At 43.2% G+C, this 27453-nt stretch overlaps 1 protein-coding gene across 1 annotated transcript in view; it reads left to right on the top strand.

Moving 5' to 3' along the window:
• Window positions 1-27453, top strand: part of Plxnc1 (plexin C1) — a 149946-nt gene that overhangs the window by 60715 nt on the left and 61778 nt on the right. Inside the window, 4 exon segments of the mRNA XM_036169690.1 lie at window positions 10538-10682; window positions 14519-14606; window positions 16513-16615; window positions 16703-16798. Coding sequence (XP_036025583.1) covers window positions 10538-10682; window positions 14519-14606; window positions 16513-16615; window positions 16703-16798 — 432 coding nt within the window.

Raw genomic sequence — 27453 nt, 5'->3', positions numbered from 1 at the left:
GGGTATACCAAAGTGGATGGCTCCCTTAGGAAGCTCTTGACTTGGCGTGAGAGAAGGAACAGAGCTCTCCCGGATACACTCCTGCCCTGCCCTGAGGGCACTAGAATTCCTTGCACAGTTCTGTGAGGAGACCTTTTCTCCCTCATCAGAGCTCTTGTGTGATGAGCAATTGTACAGAGCCCCAGTTGACCTGCCTGTTATACTCACTGTGTTTTATTTGAATGCCACGTTAACAAGGAAATGGGCCCGTTTCTCTTCTCACTTTGCCATTTCAAATAGCAAGGACCATGCCACTTAAGATGATTTAACATTTAATAAAGGAAAGCCAGAGCATTTAATGAGTGATAAATAATAAAAGGATCAAGCTTTCAAGCCATGACCGATCAGAACTCACGCACTGAAAGTTGCTTGCTATTGTCACTTTCTGCTGGCTTCTGGAATGAGGCTCATCTCCAAAACTTCAGACACATGCCTGCCAGCTCCGTGCCAGGGGGGTCACATTCAGGGTAAATGAAGTTCAGCCATCCGTACCCAGGGATAGCCAAATTTTTCTCTGGTTGGTTTGATAAGCCAGCTGACTTTGATGCTAAGTAGTAGGCAGAAAGTATTAGGAAGTTTTGATATCCTCAGGATGCTAAGTGGTTAGGATTATGTAAAGTATTTTTCCTTTGTCATTAAAAGAACCCTTAAGGGTAACACTTTTCCTCTGTGTCCTAGGGGGGAAAAAGTAGCTTGTAAGTGCTGCTGCTTATAAAATTAGCTCACCGCTGGGCAGTGGTGGCACACGCCTTTAATCCCAGCACTCGGGAGGCAGAGCCAGGCGGATCTCTCTAAGTTCGAGGCCAGCCTGGTCTACCAAGCGAGATCCAGGAAAGGCGCAAAGCTACACAGAGAAACCCTGTCTCAAAAAACCATAAATAAATAAATAAATAAATAAATAAATAAATAAATAAATAAATAAAATTAGCTTACTGATCAAGGGGTGATAGAACCAAATCAGCATTTACATGTCATCTGGAACATTTCAAAACATGCTTAGACCAAGTAGTAGATCACACCTGTAAATCTCAACTCTCAAGATGGGGAGGCAGGAGGATCTCTGTGAATTTGAGACCAGCGTGGTTTCCACAGCAAGTTTCAGGCCATAGTTGAGGCCCTGTCTCAAACAAAACAAAGCCAAAAGGCTTGCACACAAATAACCACTAGTTCTTTCCCCACCACCCCGAGTCCCCACTGTGGCTCACCACAGGGCCGAGCAGAGTCTCCCCACACAGTCATTACATCACTGTCACAAATTAGAGATAAGAATTTAGTTACTTTTTTAAAAAAAAATTACATTTCGTTATTTCGTGTATGCTTGTGCATGGATGTAGTCAGAACGCTAGTGAAGTTGATTCCCTTGCACCACGAGGGTCCTGGGGGGATCTAACTCAGGTCATCAGACTTGACCTCAAGTGCCTTTACCTGCTGAGCCATCTTATCTGCCCAATAATTTGCTAATCTCCCTTAGGCTATTCTTTAAAACTATCTCTGGACTCATCCTCCTCCCCATCAGACAGTATCAGTGAGTGAACCCAGACCTTAGTTAGGCATGCCATCGGCAAGTGCTCTACCACTGAGCTATCCTTCCTGGCTCTGGATTGATTCTTTTAGGAGTATTGGTAAGAAGAAATCCCTCCTTCCCTCTCTCTCTTCTCCTTTCTTTCTTCTCCTCTCCCCCTCTATTTCACTCCCTCTCTGCTTTTCTACCTAGACACATTACCCTACCTGACTCCTCTTGATCATGTTATTTCAAAATATTTCTTACTCCATGGCCAGCCATCTATGACTTACCTGAAAGCTGGGGTCATGGTTTCAACATTACCTGACCCTTACCTAAAGAGATGGCAGTCTGTGGTTGTCCCCAAATCCATCTATTAGTTAAGGTCAAAGACCATTTGCTAGCTGCTCCGTCATATGCCTGGTAACATTCTTATACCTTTGCAGGTACAGAAAAGAGACTCATAAATTACAGAACCTTTGTTCATAGGCATTATTTCTTCACACAAAACAGTCGGAGAATAGGATATCTTCATCTTCACAGAGGAATACATAATTAAAAGAGTTAATTAGAGCGGCCGCTGTTCGTCTAGGAGGGATTTCTCTGAGGTTTTTGTTTAGCGAAAAGAGCAAGAGGCAGAATGAGGTCTGCTATTGAACAGAAATTTCCTGTTTGTGCACATGTGTCTCCAGGTGATTACGTGAGCATTGTGTTAGGGTTCTCTAAAGAAACATAATTTAGAGGGAGGGAGAGCAGGAAGGAGAGAGGAGTTGTATGTGTATAATGAATATATATGTGTATACATATATGTGTATTAAAATGTGATTTATGAGAATGGCTTAACATTACAGGCTGTGGGCTGAGTAGTCTCCCAACAAAAAAGGCCAAGGATCTGGTAGTTGTTCAATACATGAGACTGAATGTCTTTGCCTTCCCAATCTGGTTCTGGAGTCCCAGGTAAATTCTAGAGACCTCCTGTTCTTCAGTCTACCTTGGAATCCCAAAGAAGTGGGCTCTAGTAACCAAAGTGAAGGAATGTCTCAGCAACAGGGTAGATGAACTTGCCAGCAAGAGTGAGAACGAACAGGCAAAAAGCAGGAGCTTCTTTCTTCTAAGTCCCTTTCTGTTGACTGCCACCAAAAGGTGTGACTCAGACTTAAAATGGGTCCTCTGACCTCAAATTCAATCCAGGAAATCCTCACAGGTGTGCCCAGCTGCTTGGGTTTTTAGTTGATTCCAGATGTAGTCAGGTTGACAACCAAGATTAGCCATCACAAGCATGGAGAGCAGTATGAAGGGATTAGGGACTCATACATGGTTGTGAGCATGGCTATCCCAGTTGAATGGCTAGTGGAATGGAGAAGGAAGGCAGTAAAACCCAAACCTGTGTCATCCTGCAGACATGGTCCCATTATTGCCTCACACATTGCCATAAACAAGAACAACAGAGTAAACAGTGTTAAGTGAAAATGGTTTACCAATAAAATTAGGACAGATAGGGGAATAGAAAGCACTTTCCACAACACAACCTGGTTCCTAAAGGGGAGATGGCAGAGAGACTCTTGCACAATTCAGAGGTGGAAGAAGAGACTTTACCAGCACTAACGCTGTCCAGTCATAACAGAAGCAAGCAATAGAAATGATTTGAAATGCAGAAAAATGTCACCATTTGCCAATCCCAAGTTGTTGCATATATTCTAAGTATATTCATTTAAAAAACTTCCAGAATTCCAGGATATCACTGCGTAGGAGAGCACACACTTAGCATGAGCAAGGTCCTGGTCTGATCCACAGCGTCTCCCAAATTCAAAAATCTCAAAAAAAATTATGTCAATGATTACATCTAAGTACAGATGTTGATATTCAAATATCAACAATCATACAGTGTGTTGGGCAAACAAATTTTCAACCTCCATTCTTTAAGAAAAAAAAAAATCCCACTTATAAAAGCAATAGGAATATTCAGGGACGGAGTTCAGAGGCAATGGGCATTCCCTGTTTTTAAACATCACTTTTACTAAGCGTTGTTACTTGTTGGAGACAGCTACAGAAAGTAGGGTTTTGGGGGGGAGAGGGTCTTTGCAATAGTTTGCCTCAGCTATGTTTTTTCTGATAGTAATTAGGAAGCATGACAGTGGCCTACCGAACCTATATCTAATTTGTCATAGTAAAACCTTATCAACTGAAAATGTAAGTGTAAATAAACATGTAGAAGATACCTGTTCGGAAGGTAGGAAAAACATCTATGTGTATCCATAAACATCCCATGTTTCTTAGGAAAAGTTCCTTCTACAACTTATTTTTCTACATTGTGAAATGAGTAGAGGTTTTCTTAAAAACAATATTGTATTTATCTAGTATAATAGGAGCTGATTTAGAATATCTAATATATATGTATGTATATATATATACATATATATACGTATTTTAAAGTTCACTTAGACATGAGTGCTGCCAATTGATTGCAAACACATACATTATCGCACAAATACATTGTATGTTTGTGCCGAACGTCTACAGTGTTGGATGGATATCAACAGCAATTCTCAGTCTGTTCTGTGTTTAAAATAGTGATACAGACCCATAGAATAGAACTCAGAAATGAATATAAGAATTTTGAAGATCAGATGTTATAAAACAAGGAGAACTAGAAGAATTTTATTTAAAAAACAATAACTTGCAAACTATGAAGATATTTATTTCACAATTCTTGTTGAATGTAAAAGTAGAATTCAGAGCTGGTGAGATGGTTCAGCAGTTGAGAACACTTGGTGCTCTTCCAAAGGACCAGAACTCCTCAACAACGCCTACATTGAGTGGCTTATAACCACCTGCAACTCCACTCTGAGGGGATCTGACACCCTCTTCTGGCCTCCATGGGCACGCATGAGCACGCACATGTGCACACGGGGGCACACACACACACACACACACACACACACACACACACGGCATATACTCACTCTCACACATATGTACATGTAAATTAAAAATAAAATCTTTTAAAAATATAAAGAAAATCTAGTATAATTAAGTAATTACATAAAAATACCTCAGAAAAGGGAGTCAAACATAACATAATTTGGAAGGTATGATAATTTCCTTAGCTCTGAAGTATGTAATGAGAAAAGAAAAATATTCATACAATCAGTTTACTCTAAAAACAACCTTAGGCTGGAGGTATTGCTCAGCAGTAGAGGGATTGCCTAGCACATGTGAGTCCCTGGCTTTAACCCCAACACTAGAAAAACAAAAACAAAAACCAACAACAACAAAAACACCGTACAAGAGGGGAAAAAGATTTAACTAAAGCATAAACCTCTGCAAAGTACTCACCATAGCCAAAATCTCTCAAAATAATAAAGCTAGGAAAAAAGAAAAAGAAGCATGTTAAGATACCCAAAAGCAAGTGGTCAAAAGCATACGCTCTCAGAGCAGATTCAGGAGAGTAGCTATAAATATGGAAATATGTTCAACCTCACTAGTTATGAAATAAATACACATTAAAGCGATAATAAGTTATGCTAACACCCAGTGTTGCTGATGCCAATTAGCACAACCTCTTTGGAAGGCAATTTGGCAGTACATTTCAAAAGTAATAAATATATTCAGTTTGTTTAAATCGCTAATTCCAGGCATAGAATCCAAGGAAGCAACTTGAAAGAAGAAAACCCCAAGCAAAAGCCTCTGTGGTGGTGGCATTTATAGCATTAGAAACCTGTTTGGCGATAAGGAGAGAAGCTAAGTAAAATAAGGTACTTGTATGTCAACATGATGTTTTAGAGCAGTGAGTTCTTTGGCCCTGCGTTTATTGCAGTCTAATTGACATTGCAACCATCCCTGGTACCCCATCGGACCCACTGGAGCATCTGTCTGTTCAGCCATTTTTAAAAGAGAGCCATGAATCTGGTCAGGATTCTCACACTGGATTTATGAAGCTCTCTTGGCTGTGCTTCTGTTCCTGGGATAAAGCGCTGGGGCCAAGGCAACTCAGAGAAGGAAGAGTTCATTTGGGCTTACGATTCCAGGGGGATAAGAGTGAGTCCACGATGGAGGACAGGCGGCATGGCTACCAACGGTAGGTGGGAAGCGGAGAGCTCATCTGGAACTGCAAGCGTGAGGCAGAGCAAACTGGAAACGGTGCGGAGCTTTTATCTGAAAACCTGACCCCACCCCCACCACCCCAGTCATGGACTTCCTACAGCAAAGTTGTGCCACCTAAACCTCCCCCAAACAGTGCTACCAACTGGGGACCAAATATTCAAATATCTGAGTGATGGGCTATTTCTCATTCCCATCACAGTGGAAGCCAAAGTTTCAGCTTTTAAACCACACTCACCTGGAACCCAGGGTCACACACACACACACACACACACACACAAAAAAAAAAAAAAAAAAAAAAAAAACCAACAACAACAACAACAAAAAAAAAACCTTTGGCTTCCTGGCTACAACCCCCCCCCTTCTGTTCCCAAACAATATAGTGTCTCCTATTTCCAGGTTACCCCCAACTGGCTTCTGCCTCACTGTTCCCTTGACCCTGTTCTTGCTAAGGTCACTGCTAACCTCCATGGAGCCATCCTACAGTCCTTATCCTACTAGGCTGATTGGCTGTATTCTTTTAAATTTTTGTTTATTATTTGTCTATGTTTTGTTTACTTACTTATATGTGTATATGAATGCTTGTGTTTGGCTGTGCATACCTAGAAGCCAAAATGGGGCAGGGGATTTCCTCTTCTGTCACTCTCCACTTATTATTGCTTGAGACCAGGTCTTTCCCTGAACCTGGGGCTCACATCTTCTTGGGTTAGGCTGGAAGCTAGCAAGCTCTAAGGATCTTTGTGGGTACACTTGGTTTGGTGTGTGCTAGGGCCCAAAATCTGTTTCTTATGATTGTGGAGCCAGCCCCCTTCACCCTGACTGTGGGAGTTCTTGAAACTTCCTTGTACAGGCTGGTTTGGTGTGTCAACTGGACACAAGCTAGAGTCATCAGAGAGGAAGGAGCCTCAGGTGAGGAAATGTCTCCAAGAGATCCAGCTGTAAAGTATTTTCTCACTTAGCAATCACTGGGGGAGGACCCAGCCCGGAGGATGGTGGTCCTGGGTTCTATAAGGAAGCAGGCCAAGGAAGCCAAGGCAAGCAAGTCAGTAAAGCAGCACCCCACCACGGCCTCAAAATCAGCTCCTGTCTTCAGGATCCTGCTCTGTTTCAGTTCCTGTCCTGACTTCCTTCAGTGATGAACAGCAGTGTGGAAGTGTAAGCCACATAAACCCTTTTCCTCCTCAAGTTGCTCTTTGGTCCTGGTGTTTCATGACGGTAATACAAACCCTAACTAAGTTACTCCTCTTCCATTGCCTTTTGCATGACACACCCTGTCTTAGTTATTGTTCTATTACTGTGACAAAAAACCATGACCAAGGCAACTCATAAAGAAAGCATTTAATTGGGCTTAACAGTTGCAGAAGTTTAGAGTCCATGATGATGGAGTAAAGACATGATGGTAGGAACAGCTTAGAGTTCACATCTTGACCTGCAAATAGGAAGCAGAGAGAGACTCTGAGAATGATCTGAGTCTTTTGGATCCTCAAAGCCCACCCCCAGTGACACACCTCCTCCAACAAGGCTCCACCTTCTAGTCCTTTCCCAAAAGTTCCACCAACTGGGGACCAAGTATTAAAATCTATGAGCTTGGGGGTGCCACACATCCTCTCCACTTTTCTCCCCCTGCTGATGCTCCCATCTCCCTGTGGTCAGATCCCACCTCCTTGACTCTAAATAGGTATATAAGGCCCAGTTCAGACTCATTCTTTTCACCCTACTTTATCCAGATAATCCTATCCACTTCCATGGCTTTATATATCATCTGTGTGTTTGTATCTCCTTCATGTATGATTTTCTCTCTTCTGTGTCTAGCCCATATTGATCCTCTGACCTTCACGGCCAACTTGATATATCTTCTTGATGTCATACTTGAACTTGTATCTTGAACTTGAGAAATACTCCAAATTGAAATCTTGATCTTCCACTCCCTCAGCAAGTCCCATCTCAGCCAGCACCTCTGGTACCTTCATCCATCCACGTCCTCACCTGAATCCTCGTTTTCATGTCCTTTCTTCCAATCCTGGTCATCATAGCTCCAAACTGCTCCTTGAATGTAATTCTTTCTGTTTCACTGTGCTACCATCTCCCAGGCTTCTGTCCTCTCGTGATGCCATGTGACCCTCCAGTCTAGTGGGATGTCTGTCTGTCTAGCTGTATAAACTCTCAAAGGACAAGGACTGTGGTTGTTTAACTCGCTAGTTATTTGGGGCCTTGTACAGCATTTGGCCATGTTAGGAGCTTGTTTATTTATAGAATAAATGAGCAGAATGGTTTCAGTTATGTAAAAATTATACATGTGAGAACTAGAAGGAAATGGAGAATAATTAAGGAGCTGAAGAAAATGTGATTTAGAAACCCCTTTTTGATACTATTGTTAAACTGATCAAGGAATTTAGAGTAAGATATGCATATACATAAGAAATATGTAGTTATGCGCCAGCATGTGTGACATAGAAAGAATCATGGGGTAAAGGAGAGTTCAGCTCCCTTTGAAGATGAGTTAGCAAGCATCGTTTGGAGTTCATTCCTCTGCTTATGTCTTCTGGAGCTTGTGGTGGTACATACCTGTTATCCCAGCTATTCAGAGGCCGAGGAGGGAGGATCACAGATTGAGGCCAGCTGTGTTGGTGATGTTTATCAGTGGTAAAGTGCTTGCCTAGCATGGACAAGGTCTTGGGTTCAAGCCACAGTCTCAGAGATAGGTAGGAAATGTCTCCTAGAGATGTGTAGACTTCAGGCCAGGTGAACTCAGGCTGGAAGAACTGGACTGGAAACACAAATTTTTGAAAAATGGGAAGATTAGTGTGTAGATTTAGCAAGCTATTAGCAGAGCAACAGAGAGAGCTAGGTAACAATGTATAAGGCTGAGCAGAGGTCAGGAAGATGAGAGTGAGGACTTCCCAGGTGGCCCGGGTCATTGGTCTCCATCCCTGGTGACAGAGTCACCTCTTCCTCCACTACAGCTTCCCACTCAGGTCATCTTCCTACCAGGTTCCCTCTTATGACTGACATCAGTGCATCTGGAGCATTTCATTCCTTTAATTTCCTTTCTCAATGGGAGAACTAGCTGCCTTGTTTCTTTAGATATTTCATTTGGAGAAATTTGCTTCAGGACTTTGGAATTTCAAGGCTTTCTTTTCATTCCTCCCACATACACACCACACCTCTGCACATACACAGATACTCACAAAACCCTCTTCCTGTGAAGCTCATCATTGTATTTAACCACACAGTAAACCATAGCTAATTTCAAAAGTCGGTTGAGCTATTATCTGATAGTATTCATAGGAAGTAATAAAGAGGTGGCAAGGGTATCTTAACCCCAGAAGATCAAGGAACACCCTCTCAAATAAACCATGGTCTATAGTCATGCAAATGAAAATAAAATCCTGTGTTTGGATGGGAATGCTTAGTAATGTAGAGATATATGCTTTGCTGAAATGAAGGTACACATTTGCTATTTCAGTTAGATATGAAATCACCTTACCATCTTTTGGATAAGATAATTGTGAATCTCAAAAAGATGAATAATGTCTAGGAATTCCTATGAAAACAAAGATAAATAAGGAGACACTCACTTTAGCAGATATTTAAACTAGTAAAAACTTAGTGGCACTGGAACAGAAGTAGCTCAATGGATTTTGAAAGAGGGTAATTTACAAAATAGATTCTAAATACCTTATCATTTTACGAAAAGGATATCTTGAGGGCAGGGAGAGGGCTCAGCAGTTAAGAGCACTTGTTACTCTTGGAAGTGATGCTGGTTTGGTTGTCTGCATACACTGGGCAGATCATAACATTTGTAACTCCAATTCCAGAGGGTACTGCCTCTGGCTTCCATGAGCACCAGGCACATACAGGTGCATGCACATATATGCAGGCAATACATTTGCGCACATAAAATAGATAAATCTAAAAAGTTTTCTCAAGTGACAGTATTGGTTCAGTGGCAAAGGAGAGGTTTTGTTGTTTAATAAATGGTCATGATATAGCTAATTAGCCATCTGGATAAAAACAAAATTGTACGTTCATCTCATACTGTATATACAGAGATAAATTCCAGATGGGTTAAAGATGTAAGTTTAAAAAATAAAACAGTAAAGATGATGGAACAATTTAATCCTTGTCTGTAAGCTAGAGGGTAGAAAGCATTTTATAGTCAAAACAAGAACCCCTATATTTGATTACATAAAGATGTATAAGGGTAAGAGATTATACAAACTAAAGTGAAGACAGACAGTAGATTATGAGAAAGTATGTGTCAGAAATATGACAGATAAGGATTAGTATCTACACCATGCAGAGAGCTCTTAAAAATTGATAAGAAAAATACACAGAGCAGAATTGTGGTCAAAGACTCAGAATATTCAGTTCACAGAAGAGCAAAGAGCCAGTGAAATATCTCTTCTTCCCAACATCTCCCTAAAGAGACTCTTCTTCCTGTGGCAGGTTGTCTTAGTTAAGGTTCCTATTGCTGTGAAGAGACACCATGACCACAGCAAACCTTATAAAGGAAAACATCTAATTGGGGCCGGCTTACAGTTCAGAGGTTTAGTCCATTACCATCATGGTGGGAGGCAGACATGGTGCTGGAGAAGGAGCTGACAGTTCTACATCTTGATCCGCAGGCAGCAGGAACACAGTCAGTGCACCATACTAAGCCTGGCTTAAGCTTCTGAGACCTTATAGCCCACCCGTGAGTGACACACTTCCTCCAACAAAGCCACACCTACTCCAACAAGGCCACACCTCCTAATAGTGCCAGTCTCTATGAGCCTATGGGGCCATTTTCATTCAAACTACCACACAGGTCTATAGGTGACTTCCCATAAGGCTCTAGGAGGGATTGCAATGATACAAACCAACCACATGATATGTGTCTTGCCCCCTGCACAGACCACAGTGACCATCCTGGGAAGCTTCTCTGCAAGATACTCAGAGTGTGTGGTGAAGAACGCAGACACGGGAAAGCTGCTCTGCCAGGGGAGAAGCCAGCTGAACCGGACCTGTGCCTGCAACATCCCCAGCAGACCCAGCTACAGTACGTGGATGCCTCTGGGCATTGTTATAAAGTCAAGAAGCAGGAGCACCTTCTGAGCTCAGTTCCTGGGGATTGGGAGAGTTACCTTCTCTTTGCTCTACCTCTACCTCTAGTTTCCACCTGGGTATTCACTACTGCTCCATCTCCTGTGTCGACCCCAGCACCCCACTCTCAAATATGACTGGGGAGAGCAGGATACATTGGCTAGGAGAGCCTAGAAAAGCCAGACGCCATTGGGCTGATTCTATCCAGGTAGCTGAAATAATGCAGAGTTCAGAAAAGCAGGAAGTACCTTAGGTGGGATGAGAAAACATTGTAAGGTCATTGCATTCATGCATGCATTCATTCATTCATTCATTCATACAGAAAGTATGAACACCTGTATATTGTGTTAGGTTACAGGAATATGGAGATGAAAACAGATTAAGCTAGCCCTTGTTCAGAATCCTTATAACCAATTAGGGTTAAACTGCAGTGTGTTAATGTTGGTATGCAATGTAGTATATAAATGTAGGGATATAATGTAGTATATGGATACTGGGAACCTATAGCCCTAAAGGCTCCCAGGGTGGGGAAGGATCTCTTTCTGGAGTAATTGATATCAATCTTAGAAGAATGAAGGATGACCGGAGTTAAGTGTGTGAGACAGAAGACAAAGGGCTTTGATTGAAGAACTACAAAAGGCTCTATTTGAGAAAGGCCGGTGGGGTAGGGGCAGGGGACACTGTAAAGTAGGAGTGCCAGGGGACCGTAGGAGGCTGTGTGAGACATGGGCTCCATCCTGGGAGCGCTCAGGAAATGCTGAGAGGCTGAGCTGCAAGTGCAGAGTCAGGCTCATTAGCAGAAAGACATAATTGTGGATCACCTCTCCCTCCCACTGGAGTAGAAGGCAAGTCCCACGGGGCAGGGACTTCAAAACACTTGGAAAGGCTCTTTGCTGCGCATAGAGCCGCATCTGGCCCAGTGTGTTCATTTACAATCTGTAAATTTTTAGTGAGTGGATGGACAGATGGATGGATGGCAATAAATGGAGGGGGAAGAGAGAGGGAATGAAGGACTGAAACACTTCGTTCCTAAAGAGCAGCTAGTAAGAAAGCCATCCCAGTGGTCCAGATCAGAAAGAGTGAGAGCAGCTGGAATTAGAGGCGGATAGATGTGATGAGCTCCAGGATGCTCAAAAGAAGGCCCGTGAGTCTGTTAAGATGGAAAAGACTTGAAAGAGTTAAAGTGATGGTGGAGGCCTCCTGGAAGGTGTGGTGTGATCATATTGGAGCTATGGGAGTTGTTTGTGAGCAGTTCAGTTAATATTGGGGGATGTATCGGCAAATAGGAACTTACTGTTTCTAGCTCCAGAGGCTGGGGAATCCCAGCCGAGGGTATCAGAAGATTCAGTGCATGGTGAAGGCTCACTCCCTGCTTCAGAGATGATGCTCCAACCCTCTCTGATAAGGACATGGGTCTCATTCATGAGGAGGAAGTTCTCATGACTTAACCACTTCCCCCAAAGGCTCCACTTCACAACATTATCAAATTCCAAAACAAAATTTTTGAGGGTATACCAAACATTCAGACCACAGCACTCAACTGATCCTTCACCCCTCAAGAAGGAATTTGATGCACACAGCCAGAGACATGAGCTAAAAAGAACCCTTGCAGCCATTGGGTCTGCATGCTTAAAAGGTACGCCAATTTTCCACCTCGCCACTACTACGTACGTGACTTCAAAATGCGCGTCTGGTTAAACTGGGTCATTAAAGATGCAAGTCTTGCTCACCTATAAAATAATGACTTCAGAGTGCCTGAGACTGACTTATAAAGTTAGTCAATGGCACAAGAGCCTCCAATAATTGCTCTCCCTTCCCCTAGCTGAATGCAACAAGTTCAGTTGTCCACACTTGGTGCTCAGCTGTCTAAAGCCATTGACAAAACTTAGTTTGTGGGCTGTGTGTGTGTGTGTGTGTGTGTGTGTGTGTGTGTGTAAGAGAGAGAGAGAGAGAGAGAGAGAGAGAGAGAGGATTCCACTATGTAGCAAATCCTTCCAATGCAGCCTCCTGAGTGCTAGAAGTATATATATGAGCTATCATGTCCAGCTTCAGCCATCATGTCTAGCTTCATGGCCAATTTTGACTGCCTCACTTCTGCTAGTCAATCCTGTTTCCCATATACTTTGAAACACTGGAGAAAGGTCTTGTTTCTCCCATACAGCCTTGTTAGTCTGATCTGGCCTTCCCAGTCACTCTATCACGCCCTTGGTTCTCCACAGGCACCCCTATCTTGCACCCAAAACACTACATGGAGCTCAAACTACTCACTTGGTGTACCCTTGATTTCCGTGTCTCCTTCACCTTGGCTATTTTACGTCTTCTAGGAGAACTGTAAGTGCTTCCAAAGGAGAGCTCGTGAATATTCATTTCCCTGTGAAATTCCCAACGTGCTGTGCACGGTTAGTGCCCTGTGAAATCTGCCTTCTGCAGGCTCCTCCCTGGGTGCTTGTCAGTTCTATGGAAATCTATTTTCCCTGCGAGTCCCTTAGTGCTAAATGGCCATGTGTTCATGTCCCTAACATACATCAAGTGTCTGTTCAAGTGCTCCTGCCAAGAGGTCATGGCAGCCCTCCAGACCTCCCTGTCTTTAGAACAAAAGATTATCATTTCATCTAAGCCCACTTGACGTGAGCAGAATGTTCTGTGGAATTCTAGCCATCAGAGTAAGTCTTTGTGCTGGAGAGAGGCATCACCATGTAAGAATCCGAGGCATCGCCATGTAAGAATCCTTAGACTTTGTGAATCACATATTAATAAAATTTCAGGAAGGAACTTAGGGATGTCCACAAAGTCAGGTCAACTTCTCACAATGTCAGGACTTCCATTTAACAATCCCAATGTACTATTCCCCAATGAATTCCTGTAAGTAAGAAGATATTAATTCCTCTGTATTAGCACTGGTCCTTGCTTAGGCCTAAAATGACTTTGAAGGGTGTTGCTGTGGACCATGGTACTCAAATGTTTGCTCATTTATGTTGGGAGGGGCATTACAATACACAGGTTCTAAGACCCACCTCAGCTCTGCTGAGTCATGATGTCTTGGAGTGTAGTCCTGGTGTTGCCATTTCCCTAAAGTTCTTGTGATTCTGATTGACGGCTGGGTTTGGGTATCAATGCCTCAGATCCAGCATGGAGGTTTGAGGAGACACTGAAAATGGCGTTTTTTCTATTGCTGACGTAGCATAGTTTTTACCCTCATTTTATTCTTTTGGAGTTTTCCATTCAATGGATAAGGTTTTCAAAAGCAAACAACAACAAGAACAACAAAAACCACCTTCATTTGAGAACAGCTGAGTCCTAGGAGATTACTGGGCCTCACCGCAGGATACCACACTTAGGGTTTGTTAGGTAAATATTTGCAGAGTATGGATCTTTCTGAAGGTGCAGGGTTTCTTTCCCAACATGCTGGTATTTATATTCCAGGCACTTCTTGCTCGGTGACTTGTTTTATTCTCATGCCTTGGCCAATTACAAGCTGAGGTAGTGATCCCAGCGAGAGCATGGGATGTAAATGGGCTGTAAAATGGCTTTTCCTGGTGATTATCTGTGGGTGCCTTGGAGCTAGAGTCAGGCTCAGTCTGTTTGGAGGCTTGTGCTGTGCACTGTGGCTGTCTGGCATGAATGGCCCGCAGGGAAGAAGCCACATACTGACTCAAATGTTGGCTAACAGCTGGCACACCCGTGCCCTCTCTGTAGAAAAGGCGAGAATATTTCTTTCTTTTGCATTTCCAGCTATGCTGGACTATGGCGGGAAGCCACCCTGAATGACTCCTTTTCCTTCCTCTCCTCCAGATGTCTTGGTTGTCAACGCGACGTTCTCCTTCCCATCTTGGAACTTATCCGAAAGATTCAACTTTACCAACTGTGTGTCATTAAAAGAGTAAGTTTGACTTTGAAATTGAAATGTTCTCGTTGCTTTTAATTTATCTGTTTTACTCCTCAATTTCCTAAAGAACTCTTTTGCGGACTAGAACTTTCCAAAGTGCCTTTTGGAGCATGGCCTAACGGGAGCTAGGAGAGTCGCTGAGGTAATAAGCTGTGCTCGCTCATTCAAGCCCTAACAAGAAAACTGGAGCAGCTGAGGAGAGAGCGTGCGCCTAGGTGTCTCTATCAACAGGGAAAGGTGTTTTCCCCAGACACAGAGGACCCCTGAAGTAAGGAGTACTGCTAGGCTCTCCCATAATGCAAATCGCTTTTGGGAGTTTAGCCAGAGCATAAAGACAAGCAAGTCAGGCAAGTTGAGGTTTTCCTCACCAAAATGACATTCATTTTGCTCTCTTCCTGTGGTGCTAGGGGATCGAACTCAGGGCTTTGAGCATGCTAAGCAAGTGTTCTACCACTTAGCTACCCCAGCCCTGTGTCTTCCGTTTATTACGACTGGCCCCTTTCAGCTATGAACCCTTTGAATTTGGACCACAGCTCCCTCCTGGCTCCTAAAGCAGAGAGAAGGCAGAGGAACGAGACTTTTCAGAGGCCTGTCCTCTGAAGTTGGGACAGAACATGTTGTTAGTGGGCTGTATTGTCAGAGGTCTGTTACTCGTTCTGGGATGTGATTGGCCAACAGCACATGAATGTGGTTTTCAGCCTGACCTGGGAATCACTGTAGGGAAAGTGAATGCAGACCATTAGTTGTTAGGTCGTCTTTACCAAAGAGGTCCATTGCAAGGTGACCATACAAGTAATCCGTGATGTCTAAGAAATAAATTGAAGAGAAGAAAATAGAAAACTTGTTATGGAGAGCCTCCAGCCCAGCCAGCAGGAAAAGGGAAGAGAGAATGAAATAGATCTCGGGGCACCAGAAGTGTCCAATGATGTCGCTCTGTAGAACCCCTGCTTTAGAGCCCAGATTGAAGGAAATGACTGACCCCACTGCTAGGCAAGGAAGAATCAGGCCTCAGAGTGTCTCTTCAGGGAGCTGCTTGCTATATGGAAGCCTGCCTGGGGCAGAGGCTCCCACCCAAAAGGAGAGCTGTTTCCAGCCCTCAGAGAGTGACTTTCTGTAGGTTAGGATCTCGGGATGCTTGGAGCCTATAGGAATTCCAGCCTAGGTGCCCCCCTCTGCACCATCTCCTCATCCCCTCCTGCTGTGTTTTGTTGTGGCATCCCTTGGACAGCTTTCCAGACCAGCCCCCCATTTTTCCTGTCTTTCTACCATCTCGGTATCGTTAACTCTGATCATTCTTAGGCGTGCTTTTCAAGTCCTCCATAGTGACCCATGCACAGGGGCTCATTAGATTAGTAGACACAGTTCTTCCTTCATCTGAGGGTAAAGCAAACAGTGGTACCCCCTCCTCTCTGGCTGCCAGGTAATGCTTTGCATCTCACACCATGTCATTGGTAGCACGGCTGCTCCAGCGAGTGAGGGCCCCGCTGATCTGCTGAGCTGGCGGCAGCAGGGAGGGAACGATCCATCTTTAGCGAGGCTTACCTGAGAACAGACCAGTGGCAACCAGGTTCAGAAGCAGATTCAGTGGGTTCCTGTTATCAGCAGACCAGCAGGTGACCCCAGCTTCAGGTCTCCATGGCAACACCTCTGTAAGTGTGATGGCAATCCATCCACTGGCAGGGCTTCCCAGAGAAGGGCACAAAGCCTTACTCTCTGCCCCAAGCTTAAAGGACCACCCTTTCTTCCTCTGTCCATCCTAGGCTGTTCAAAGATTTTATTATGAGTATTAGTGTTCCTCGTCTTTCATGTTCTTAGCATGAACCAGCACAGAGGGAAAGACCTAGAAGATGAATAAGCCCCTTAAAAATGTAAGAATTAAGTCGGTTTTCCCTGTTGTCAGGTGCGCAGTGTGTATTGAAACTGCCTGTGCTTGGTGTAAACGGGACAAAAGATGCATCCACCCCTTCGCCTCCTGCGAGCCGTCCGATTATGAGAGGGATCAGGTAAATCAAATGCTGGTGCGCACCCAGCCCCACCCATCCGTTCCTGGGTGTTTCACTCTGATGCTGAAGGGCTGTTCTCCACTGTAGGAGTTCTGCCACGTCACTGTGGAGAAACCACCCACGACCTCAGGAGGAGGAGGAGGCAAGGAGAAGAACAACAACAGAACCGACCAGTCCTCACAGGTCAGACTCCAGTTGTGTGTTGATAACAGGGAAAAAAAAAAAATCCCCCTTTGATGACGATGGTAACTACTACTCTGGGTTTCTTTTTTTAAAAAATTCCCCATTTTACTTACAACCCAAATCCTCCCACACACAACCTTTTTTGTTTTTTTTTTTCTGGGTTCATTTTTAACCAAGTTTCACATAATTGGCTCAATACATCAAAGGCTTCACATTCACATAAAAGAAATTAAAACTTCGTAATTGTGAAAAATGATGCTGTTCCGGTAGAAGTCGAATTGCAAAGGTGACTTTGTGGCTCACTGGGAAAAAGGGTAGCGTGCAGCTGAGGCAACCTAAGTTCCAACGAGATGTGAGGGTTGCCCCCGTGATGGGGCTGTGCGCATGGGTAGGGGGTCTGTGCACAATGTGCAAACTGGCCTTGCTGAGTCCTTTTTCACATTTTGTAGAGTTGGCCGAACCCATCATTAATAATGCCCAGAATAGAATGTGTGTCTCTCTCTTCTCAAGAGTGGTGATTTTGTTTTGTTTTGTTTTTAACCCGTTAAATTTTCCTGGAAACTCCTTTTGATTTCTTCATAGTTACAGTTTATCACCAAGCTCAACATATCTATCATGTGCAGAAAGTAACGCCGTGACTATACAAATATCTGTGAGCAGGACCCACGTGGCTGTTTAGGACCCAGTGCGGTGCTGGCTTCCTTGAGCTGACAGAAGTTCATTAAGTGTTTACATGTGGTGACAGACACACACACAAAGTGGACAAAGCCTCTCTCTCATTCTCGTTGGAGTCTGTCAGAACCAGGCAAATTAAGAAGAGCATTGGAAGACAGTCAGAAGGCCTGGCTTTGTATTTCGTGACTCATCAGTGGCCTCAACTTAGCCATTTGCAGCTATTAAGGTCAAGTGTCAATGTAAATAACTAACACATTTTTAATTATTACTGAAAAGTTGATAGTAACTTTAGGTGAATTAAGTAACACAGGCCAAGGGCCTGTGAGTCCAAGTGGATTATGCAGTTAATTAAAGCATTAGAGAACCTTGGTGTGCCAATATCTCTGGCCTGTGAGTCTCTGAGGCTTAATTAGGTGATGGGCTGCTTCTCTGTTCTCGGCGGTTTGTAAAACTAAAGCGCAGTGACAGGAGCTTGGATGGAGAACATAGAGGCTTTTTTCTTTTAATTACGCTTGGTGGTGGTCGTTTTCAATTTTGGTGAGCTACACGGGACATGAAATTTAACGTCTTGGCTATTTTGAGCATGCCGTTCTGTGGCGTAAGTATTCCTTCACGCTTCTCATGCAGCCCATCACCAGAACACTTTACATCTCGCCGAACGGAAACTCAGTACTCATTCAATGAATCTTCCCCTGCCCCCATCCCCAGGCTCTGGGAACCACCATGCTACCTTCTGTCTGTAAGACATTACTCATTGTAGGCCCCCCATGTGAGTGGATTCAATCAGTTTGCCTTTCATGACTGGCCTGCTTCACTTACCCTTGTGCCCTCAAGGCTCATCTATGTAGCATGGATCGGACTTTCTTTCCTTTTTAAGGGTGAATAAAATTCCAGTATATGTATGTGATACATTTTATTTATACATATTTTATTTATTATATGTATTCCTCCACCCATGCATGGGTGCTTGCTTTGCTTCCATAATTTAGATAATATGATAAGTACTGTTAAAAACACAGGTGTACAACCGCCTCTGTGAGCCACTGTGTTTAATTTTTTTGTTCAACGCCAAAAATTTAAGACTCGTGGGTCATGCTGTAATTCTTTTTTTTTTTTTTAAAGTACAGCCATACTGCTTTCGCTAGTTGAGGTATCCACTGATAGCACTCAAGGGTTTCTGTCTCTCAAATCCTCACTAACACTTACTTTTTTTGTTTGGTTTGGTCATTACCAAACTCACAGATGGGAGGTGTGATCTTAGTGACTTTTGACTCTCTTCTCCCCATGATCTGTGACACCTACACCCTTTTCCTTTCCTTGCTTGCTAGCTGATGCCTTCTGCTGAATTCCTTTCCCATTGTTTTGATTGGCTAACTTGTTTTGTGTCTGTGGGACAGAAGTATTTTCTAGGGTTAGCCCTGTGTCAAATATGTCACTTGAAAATATTTCTCTCCCACTCTGTAAGTGACTCTGTTGAGTACATCTGTGGTGTGTGTGTGTGTGTGTGTGTGTGTGTGTGTGTGTGTGTGTGTGTATGTGTGTATTGCTGGATCTCAAACCCACAGCCTTACACATTACTAGTCAAGCACTCTACATTAAGTTACATCACTGACCTTGCTGTATTCTTTGATATATAGAATTTTTAATTTCAGTGAAGTTCAATTTCTCTATTTTTTTTTTCTTTTCTTTCTTGTGCTTTGGGGGTTAGGCACAAGAAATTACTGCCAAAACTGATGCTGTGACCCCTTTCAAACATCATATTTTCTTCTTAGAGTTTTAAGTTATTTATGCACACCTTGGTCAGCTCTTGAGTCCATTTTTGTCGATGCAGTAAGGTGAGCTCCAGTCAGACTTCTGTATATGGATATTCGATTTTCCCCCCACCATTTCTGGAGTGCCCTTGTCCTGGTCCAGTGGTGATAACATCCTCACTGACCATCATGGGCTTGTATGTGAGGCTTTATTTCTGAGGGTTCTTTCCTGGCCCATTGCTCTGTGTATCTGTCTTCATATTGTCTGATTCTTATAATTTTTTTAGTATGTTTTGAGATCAGGAAGTATGAACTTTCTAGTGTCTTTCTTGTTTTTGAAGACTGTTTTATAAGAAACAAAAATACACAAAACTTTTGCTCCATTTACTCAGATAGTACCACCTTGCAAAATAGAGCTGAAGATCTCAGCCCTGCTAATGATGTGAAAAGTCAAGGTCTAGAATGCTCATCACCACAGGACTCCCCAGGCTGCCCATTTATAGCCCCATCTGCTGTCTCCTACCTCCTACCCACCAGCTCTGGTGCCTCACAACCACTCATGCGTTCTCCAAATAGAATCATCTAGATATACCCTTTGGGAGATTAGTTTTTGGAATTAAATGTATTTTTATGGATGCATAAAAACATAAAGAGTGTACATATTAATGGGGTACCACACGATGCAGTTATCTGGAAATTCAGCCACGTTCTTGTGTGTATCAAGAATGCTGAATGGCAGTCCAGGCAGTGGCTTTTTGTAAATGTCTTAAAGAGAGAAGGATGCTGAAGTCATAGCATCTTGTCTTCCTGTATTGTACCTTCCTGTACCTTTTAAACTGTGATACTGTGGTTTTAAAGGTAGGGTCACCAAGAGAGTCTGAAAAATAATCCAAGGCCCAGGTTTGCCTTCCATACCTCTCTATGGATTGCCCTTCTAGGTTTGGAGAAAGACAGTTTATTGAAACCGAAACATTTACTTCATGTGACTCAGAACAGACTCTCAGGTTTGGTTGTGAGGGAAGAGTGTGCTGCTTGGCATAGGAGAGACTTCCTGTGCTCTGTGAAACACTGCTGCCTTTCATTATCATGTGAACGTGAAACTTTCTGGTTTGTGCTGTTTGTTCTCAACTGAGCTTTGCATGGCAGACCGGACACGATGGTTCAAGCGGAGAAGCCACTGAGAGCTTTTCTGGAATGCCTCTGCCCACATCACCTAGGCACCAAATGTCGGGCACTGGGAAGAAAGGGAGCAGGCAGCATCTGCAGCACTGAGATGCTGAGCTGGAGTCGGTGATTTCTACAGGAAGTCGTGGAGCATATAGAAACTCAAAGCCTGGCTATGCTCAGAGTCTTAGTCCTTTCTGTTTAAGCCCAATGCCTAGTGGTTAAACACAAGCAGTGTGGTTGGTTAAGTCTTTGATGGATGGATGGGTTGATTGATTGATGGAAATGACATTTCAGCTCACTGTAGAGGATCAGGAAACATCTAGACAAAATAAAAGAAGACAGAAGAGTGAATATTCCATGAGAAGAAACCACCATAAGTAAAAGTGTGGTCATGGCCAGAAAATTCAGAAAATCCTCAACAATTTAGTTTGTCTATACAAAAGAAGCAGGAAGTAAAGGATCACATGGAAGAGCAGATGAGCCCGAGCCTGCATGTGTTGGGGTGTATGTCCCAGACCTTTGGGGGTATGGTCTTGCTTCTTTGGTGGCAATAAAGAGCTATTGACTACATCTGTTTGATGTGTGGATTTGATCACCAGAGAATGCGGTACTCATAGAGGAGGACTCCTGGTTCAAACCCAGGATAGTTGCCCTCACATTCTCCTAAGACTTACTTGATCCAGGGTTCCCTGGCCCAGAAACAGGAGCCATCATTTGTCAGAACCAAGGAAACTTGTGAGCCCAATAGGGAAGGCAGCTCCAAATCTCCTCTGGCCTAGAATGAGGACATAACTGCCATAAAGGCCAATCCTAATCTCTCTCTACTGAAACCATAAGACTGTTTGTCTTGGCACCTGGCTGGGTGGCCATCTTTCCTTTCATTTCCTAGCCATCTTTTATCTGGTGCCCTCACCTGCTGAGGGCAGATGCAGCTGCCCTCCTGCTCTCAGAAAAAGCTGTGATGATCTGTGGTGTGACCTAAGTGATTTCTGGTCATGGTTTTGTTGTTGTTGATGTTGTTGTTGTTGTTTGGGGGGGTTGTTTGTTTGTTTTGTTTTTCTTTTATTCCAGACAGGGTCTCTCCATGTAGCTCTGGCTGTTACTATGTAGACTAGGAACTCACTGTGTAGTGCAGTTGGAATTTTCTTTGGGCTGCCAACCAGCTCTCAAATAGAGATATAGAGACTTATTATTATGAATGTTTGGCCTTAGCTTAGGCTTGTCCCACTAGCTCTTATAAATTAATTTAACCTGTTTCTCTTCATCTACATTTTTCCTCAGGGCTTTTTACCTTTCTTTCATTCTGTGTGTCCTACTTTCCTGCTTCCTCCGTGTCTGTCTGTCTGGCCCCTGGCATCTCCCTGGCATCTCTTTTTCTTTCTTCTTGTCCCCCTCCACAACCAAGCCTAAACTCCTCCTCCTGCTTACTCTTCCTGCCTGGAAGTCCTGCCTATGCCTCCTTCCTTGCTATTGGCCATTCAGCTTTTTATTAGACCAATCAGGTGCCTTAGGCAGGCAAGGTAAAATAGCAACACATCTTTACATAGTTAAACAAATGCTATGCAACAGTATAGAATAGACTGGCCTCAGACTCACAAAGGGCCAGCTGCCTCTGCTTCTAGAGTGCTGAGATTAAAGACCACACCTGGCCTCTGTGGTCATGTTTGTTTTTCCTCACAACATGCTTATCACTATAGGGCATAAATCAACCACATCAATCTGTCTCCTACTCTAAAGGAGTTTATATTCATATTATTCTTTTCTTCTGTTCCTCTTCTTCTCTTCCTCCATGTCTTTTGAGCATGGGCTTCAATTCCTTATAGACAACACCAAATGGACCCTTTTAAGAATCTTGCCTTCAAAAGGAAAATTAAATTTAACATAGACTTATTTTTGTTTTTTGTTTTTTTTAAAGTAGCTTCTACAGGCCTAACACTGTTCTGCATTAATTCTACTCAGAGGGTGTTTGTTGATCAACTATTTTGTGTTGGGCAGGCCCAATCTAGACCCACAAGGAAGTTGCACTGTCAAACTTCAAATGTTTTGGAGTGAGGAAGTGAGATTCTTTATCATAAAGGAGTTGAATATACATAAAAGGAAAAGGAACAGCTAGAAAGAACACCAGGGCGAACTAAGCAGAACAGTTACAGCTCATCTTTACCGGGCCCTTGTGTCCTGAACTCAGTGTCTGTTTATTTAAGCTTCACAATGCCACATTTCACAGGCAGAGAAATTTCGCCTCAAAACCAAAATGTAGAGAAGAAATTTGAACCCAGGTATCTGATTCAAGAGTTTGCAGTTTTTAACCACTACCCTCTTAGATGGTCCACGTACAATAAGTGTTAAACCACATAATGTTGATGTCAAGAGCCTCTCTGAAAAGGAGGTGGACTCTTAAAGATAATGCAGGCTTCCCTCAGGATTAGATGGACCCACTCTGTTGTAGCTGGAGTTTTCGGGTGTCCACCTGATTCCTGCAGCCACTCAGACCCAAGTAAACACACAGAGACTTATATTACTTCTAAACTGCATGGCCATGGCAGGCTCCTTGCTATCTAGTTCTTATATCTTAAATTAACCCATTCTATAAATCTATACCTTGCCATGTGGCTCATGGCTTACCAGTATCTTTACATCTTGTTCTCATGGCAGCAGCTGCTGGTAATGTCTCCTGACTCAGCCTTCCACTTCCCAGAATTCTCCTCACTGCTAATCCTGCCTATACTATACTTCCTGCCTGGCTACTGGCCAATCAGCATTTTATTTTTCAATCAATCAGAGCAATGTATTCACAGCATACAGAAAGATATCCCCAGCACTCTGTCCCATCTGTGCCCCAGCCTACAAGGGAGCTTCTCACAGAAGATGGAGGAGGAGAAGGGCAGCTCAGGATGAGGTCTAAGAAATAATGAGCCCCAGGAAAGGCCAGACATCCCCAAGACAAGGAGAGCATAAAAGGCCCCAGATGGGCCAGGGTGGCCCCAACGACAGTGGGTCAACAAGAATGTTCAAACTGAGTCTTGGCAGAGGGCACATTAGAAGCCAGGTTAAGAACTAACTGTCTCTCCTCTCTGGTCTTGTCACTCTGTGGTTACATTCAGGTTCGATGGTCAAGAATAATTTAGGAATGGCTCAGGCAGCTCCACCCTCACCTATGAGTTACTTCCCAGGTCACAGAAGCAAGTCTTGATCTCATATAACAGAGCATAGATCTATTGTTGTTCTCTGGAAGTGTCACATCTATATCCTGAGGCATTGCTGACCTTTGACAGTTCTCAGAACCTACTAGAAGTTACATCGCAAGTTCCCTGGAGTCTGTGCTGTGCCTCCTATGGGGGGGGGGGGGGGGGTTTCCCTTGGGGCTGAGTGTCAAATACATCGCCTTGTTCATTGGACTCTCTGATTGTTCTTTGATGGAATTGTATTCTCTTTTCTTTCCATGTCTCAGTCCCTTTTACACTTTCCCATCTCTACTGCTGGTCACCACTCTGCTCACTTTATACATATTATTAATACATTACATCTCTGTTCTTCTCAGTCATTAATGAAGATGTTAAATAATTCCAAATCAAATACTCACCCGTCGGGCCCGACAGGACACTTTCCTTTAATTAGTTATATTACCTTTCATCTCTCTTATGTCCTTTGACTTCAGATTTCCTGCTGATTTTGAATCCATGTGACTTTACATCCAGTTCTGTTTGAACTAATTTCATGAGTGAAAAATCTGAGAAATGTTTTACCAAGTGTTGATTCAGGTCCAGACCTACAGAGAGCTTCACTATATTCAGATTTTTTCCCCTAACAGATTAATAGAGTACAGTTTGTTCTTAATAAACTTCACCTTCCTAATGCACCTCTTTCCAATAGTCTTTCAACCAGTGATATTTTCTCCACGAATGTCACGGTAATTTGAGCTGAGTTGGTGTCGGACTTCGCCAAAGGTGCCTGCACCATCAGAGCGTATCCTCTCAGACTTTTTCAAGATTTGTCGGAGGCAGGGTAGACACTTTCCAACAGCTTAGTTTTTGAAAAATAAAAATAAGTAGGTATTCTACAAACCACCTAATTAAGTAGTTTCTAATGTGCTCTTTTTAATACAAAACAATGAAAAACCTGAGCTATTTTTTTTTAATAATTGAAATTTTACTGTCACTTAAAAATAACCCGTGTCTGTAAAATGGAACTAACAGGAAGTGACCCTTTCTGAGGTTAATCGGTGGAGGGTGGTGGGCTGGGATGGTTGCAGTCATGGGTGTCTTGATTTGATGTATGGAAACCTTGGGCATAGGAAGGAGGAAGAGTCTCAGTGTAGAGCTATGAGAAGTCCTGGCTGTATCCAGCACACTTATGGTTTTCGACTAACCCTCTGGGCGAGTGTGAGGGTTGACTACATCAGGTCGTGAATGAACTTTAATGTCCAAAACCGACCTAAAGTACTTAGGGTGAAAACACTGTGGGAAAGATTGTTCTTTGCCCTTTTATCTTCACTGCATTTTTTAAAATTATCAACAACTATAAAAAATTCTATGAATTGTTGCAGCCATGAAATACAGCTTATAACTGCTCTATCTTAAATTAAAAAGAAAACATTTTCATATATATTTTCATTATCGGGGGTGGGGTCATCTTGGCAGCTTTTTTTAGCCCTCTAAGATTAAGGAAAGTTCTCCAGGCAAACAAATGAGCTAATCTGACCCTCTTTGGAAGCAAACTGTGAGCATCTGCTTCCACAAGATAGGCCAGGCCTGGACTCGGTCCTAAATGACCAATGGAAACTTCTCTAAACAAACCAATTTTTCAAGTGAAATCCTTTTGATGTAGGAAGGCCGTATCTACCCAAGAGGAAATAAGAAGTTAAGAAGACTTCATCCTCTGAGAGTGTTTCTAGGGCCATGAAAAGAGCAAAATGGGATGCATTTTTTTAAAGTATTTTTTTTTTTGTCAGTAGTTACAAGGCTGTCTTTATCATCTACTACAAACACAGAGATAGCATGTGCTTAGCGTGTTTTCCATGTTTGCTTCAGCAGGCAACCACAGAATGAGGCACTGAGAAAAAGATTTGACATGGATGTTCGTGGAGTGTTTACAGTAGAAGAAAGTTATGATCTGGGAGCAGAGCTCAGTGGGTAAAGCATGTGGGGTGTAAGCAGGAGGACCTGAGTTCGTTTCCCCTAAACCACAAAATGTTGAACATAGCAAGCAGCATTTGTCTGTAATTCCAGCACTCCCAATGGGAGGTGGGAGGCAGAGTCAGGAGAATCCCTAGAAGTGTACCCAGTAGCAAACTAGATGGAAGACAAGAATCAACATCCAAGGAGATAGTTTTCACACACACACACACACACACACACACACACACACACACACACACACACACACACACATCTTTCGTCTCTAAGCAGACAGTGGTCTGTTGTAAACCAGGGATTATAAATTGTCTACATAACAGTGATTCTCAACCTTCCTAATGCTGCGACCCTTTAATACAGTTCCTCATGTTGTGGTGACCCCCCAACCATAACATTATTTTCATTGCTGCTTCATAACCATAATTTTGCTACTGTTATGAATCATAATGTAGATGGTCTTAGGCAACCCCTGTGAGTTATTCAACCCCCCAACAGGTCGTAACCCACAGACTGAGAACCGCTGCTCTACAAAGAACTAGGCAGTGTGTGTTTCAGGCTGTGCAGGCCTCACAGTCTTTGTTGTAGCTGTTCAGCTATGCTAGAAACAGCTGGAGATGATATACAAACTTCCGGATAATGACATGTGAATTTCGTGTGTTTTTATATGTTTGAAATTCTATTCTCCTTTTGACAGGTTTTTTATGGAACATCCAAAAACAGCAGACGGGATTTGAACCCTACACTGTAGCTTGCTAGCTCTTGATATAGCCCTACACATACATACTCCATGCCTACCCTCATCTAGCACTGTCCTTAAGACCCTTAAGAGGCCTTTAGTAAGTACTTGATCATTTGGCTGTCACCTACAAAGCTACACAGTAAGCCTTCTTATACAACACACCCTTGACATTTGTAAGGGATTTATCTTGAAGTCGTTGCTAATCCCCCCCATCCCAAGTACCACTCTAGCAGATAATTTCCCCCCATAAAATGCAGTCAAGTATAACAGAATAATTAAAGTGACCCTTTCAGGCTCTTAGTGATTCAATAAATACAGGGCTAAAGTCCTTTTAAAAGTGATTAAAATAAAGTCTGCCACAGCAATCAATTCCCTGTCACATTACGTCATCACTGTGGTTGACATTAATGATGGATTTGCCATAATCTGCAAAATCAATCCATAGCAATAATGATGACTGTTCAGCCATGTAGCACCTGTGTTTGCCAAGAGAGCAGAGTAAGGAGATGTTCATTTCAGTGGGGTGCTCCGTGCAGCCAGGCAGCAGGGCTGCTCTAAGGGGGTCACAGACTGTCACCTGGAACAGCAGGGGGTCAGGCAGGTGCTAGGCATTACAGCCGCTGGACCAGTGAGTGACTCAGTGTCTTCTTGATGGACTTTAGGCTACAAATAGCTGTTCTCAACATTTGTGCTTTGGCCCAGTATGACTTGACGATGCTTCTCTGGACTTTTGGGTCACATTTAAAGTACTGTGAAGTTTATGCACGCTCAGCTCTGCTATACTTGATGTTGGCCAGAATCTTCGAATGGACGCGGATCTGTGAAAGAATAAGTGGCCAGAATGGAGGATAGTGGCACTTGAAGGAGAGGTGTATGAGGCCTCTGGATTGTTTGGTCTTGAAAAGGGGAAATGGAAGCCGGAAGGGATGGTTCGGTGGGTAAGAGTGCTTGCTCGTGAAGAGGATCTGAGTCCAGTTCCCTGCACCAATATCAGGTGTCCACAACAACCTGGAAATCTAACGGCAGATGACCCAACACCCTCTTCCGGCCTCAGAAACACCCAGTCATGCATACATAGAAATGAGACCTTTAGAAAAGAAAAGGGGCAAATGATTCCTCTCCCCGTTGGGGTCTGTTAGGGAAACTGATTAGACCTTGCCAACGGGGAAGTGAGGAGACACAGATCTGAAT

Source organism: Onychomys torridus, chromosome 20, assembly GCF_903995425.1.
Source record: "Onychomys torridus chromosome 20, mOncTor1.1, whole genome shotgun sequence".
NCBI lineage: Eukaryota > Metazoa > Chordata > Mammalia > Rodentia > Cricetidae > Onychomys > Onychomys torridus.
The sequence above is the reverse complement of the archived record's forward strand: the minus strand, read 5'-3'. Positions and strand labels throughout refer to the sequence as shown.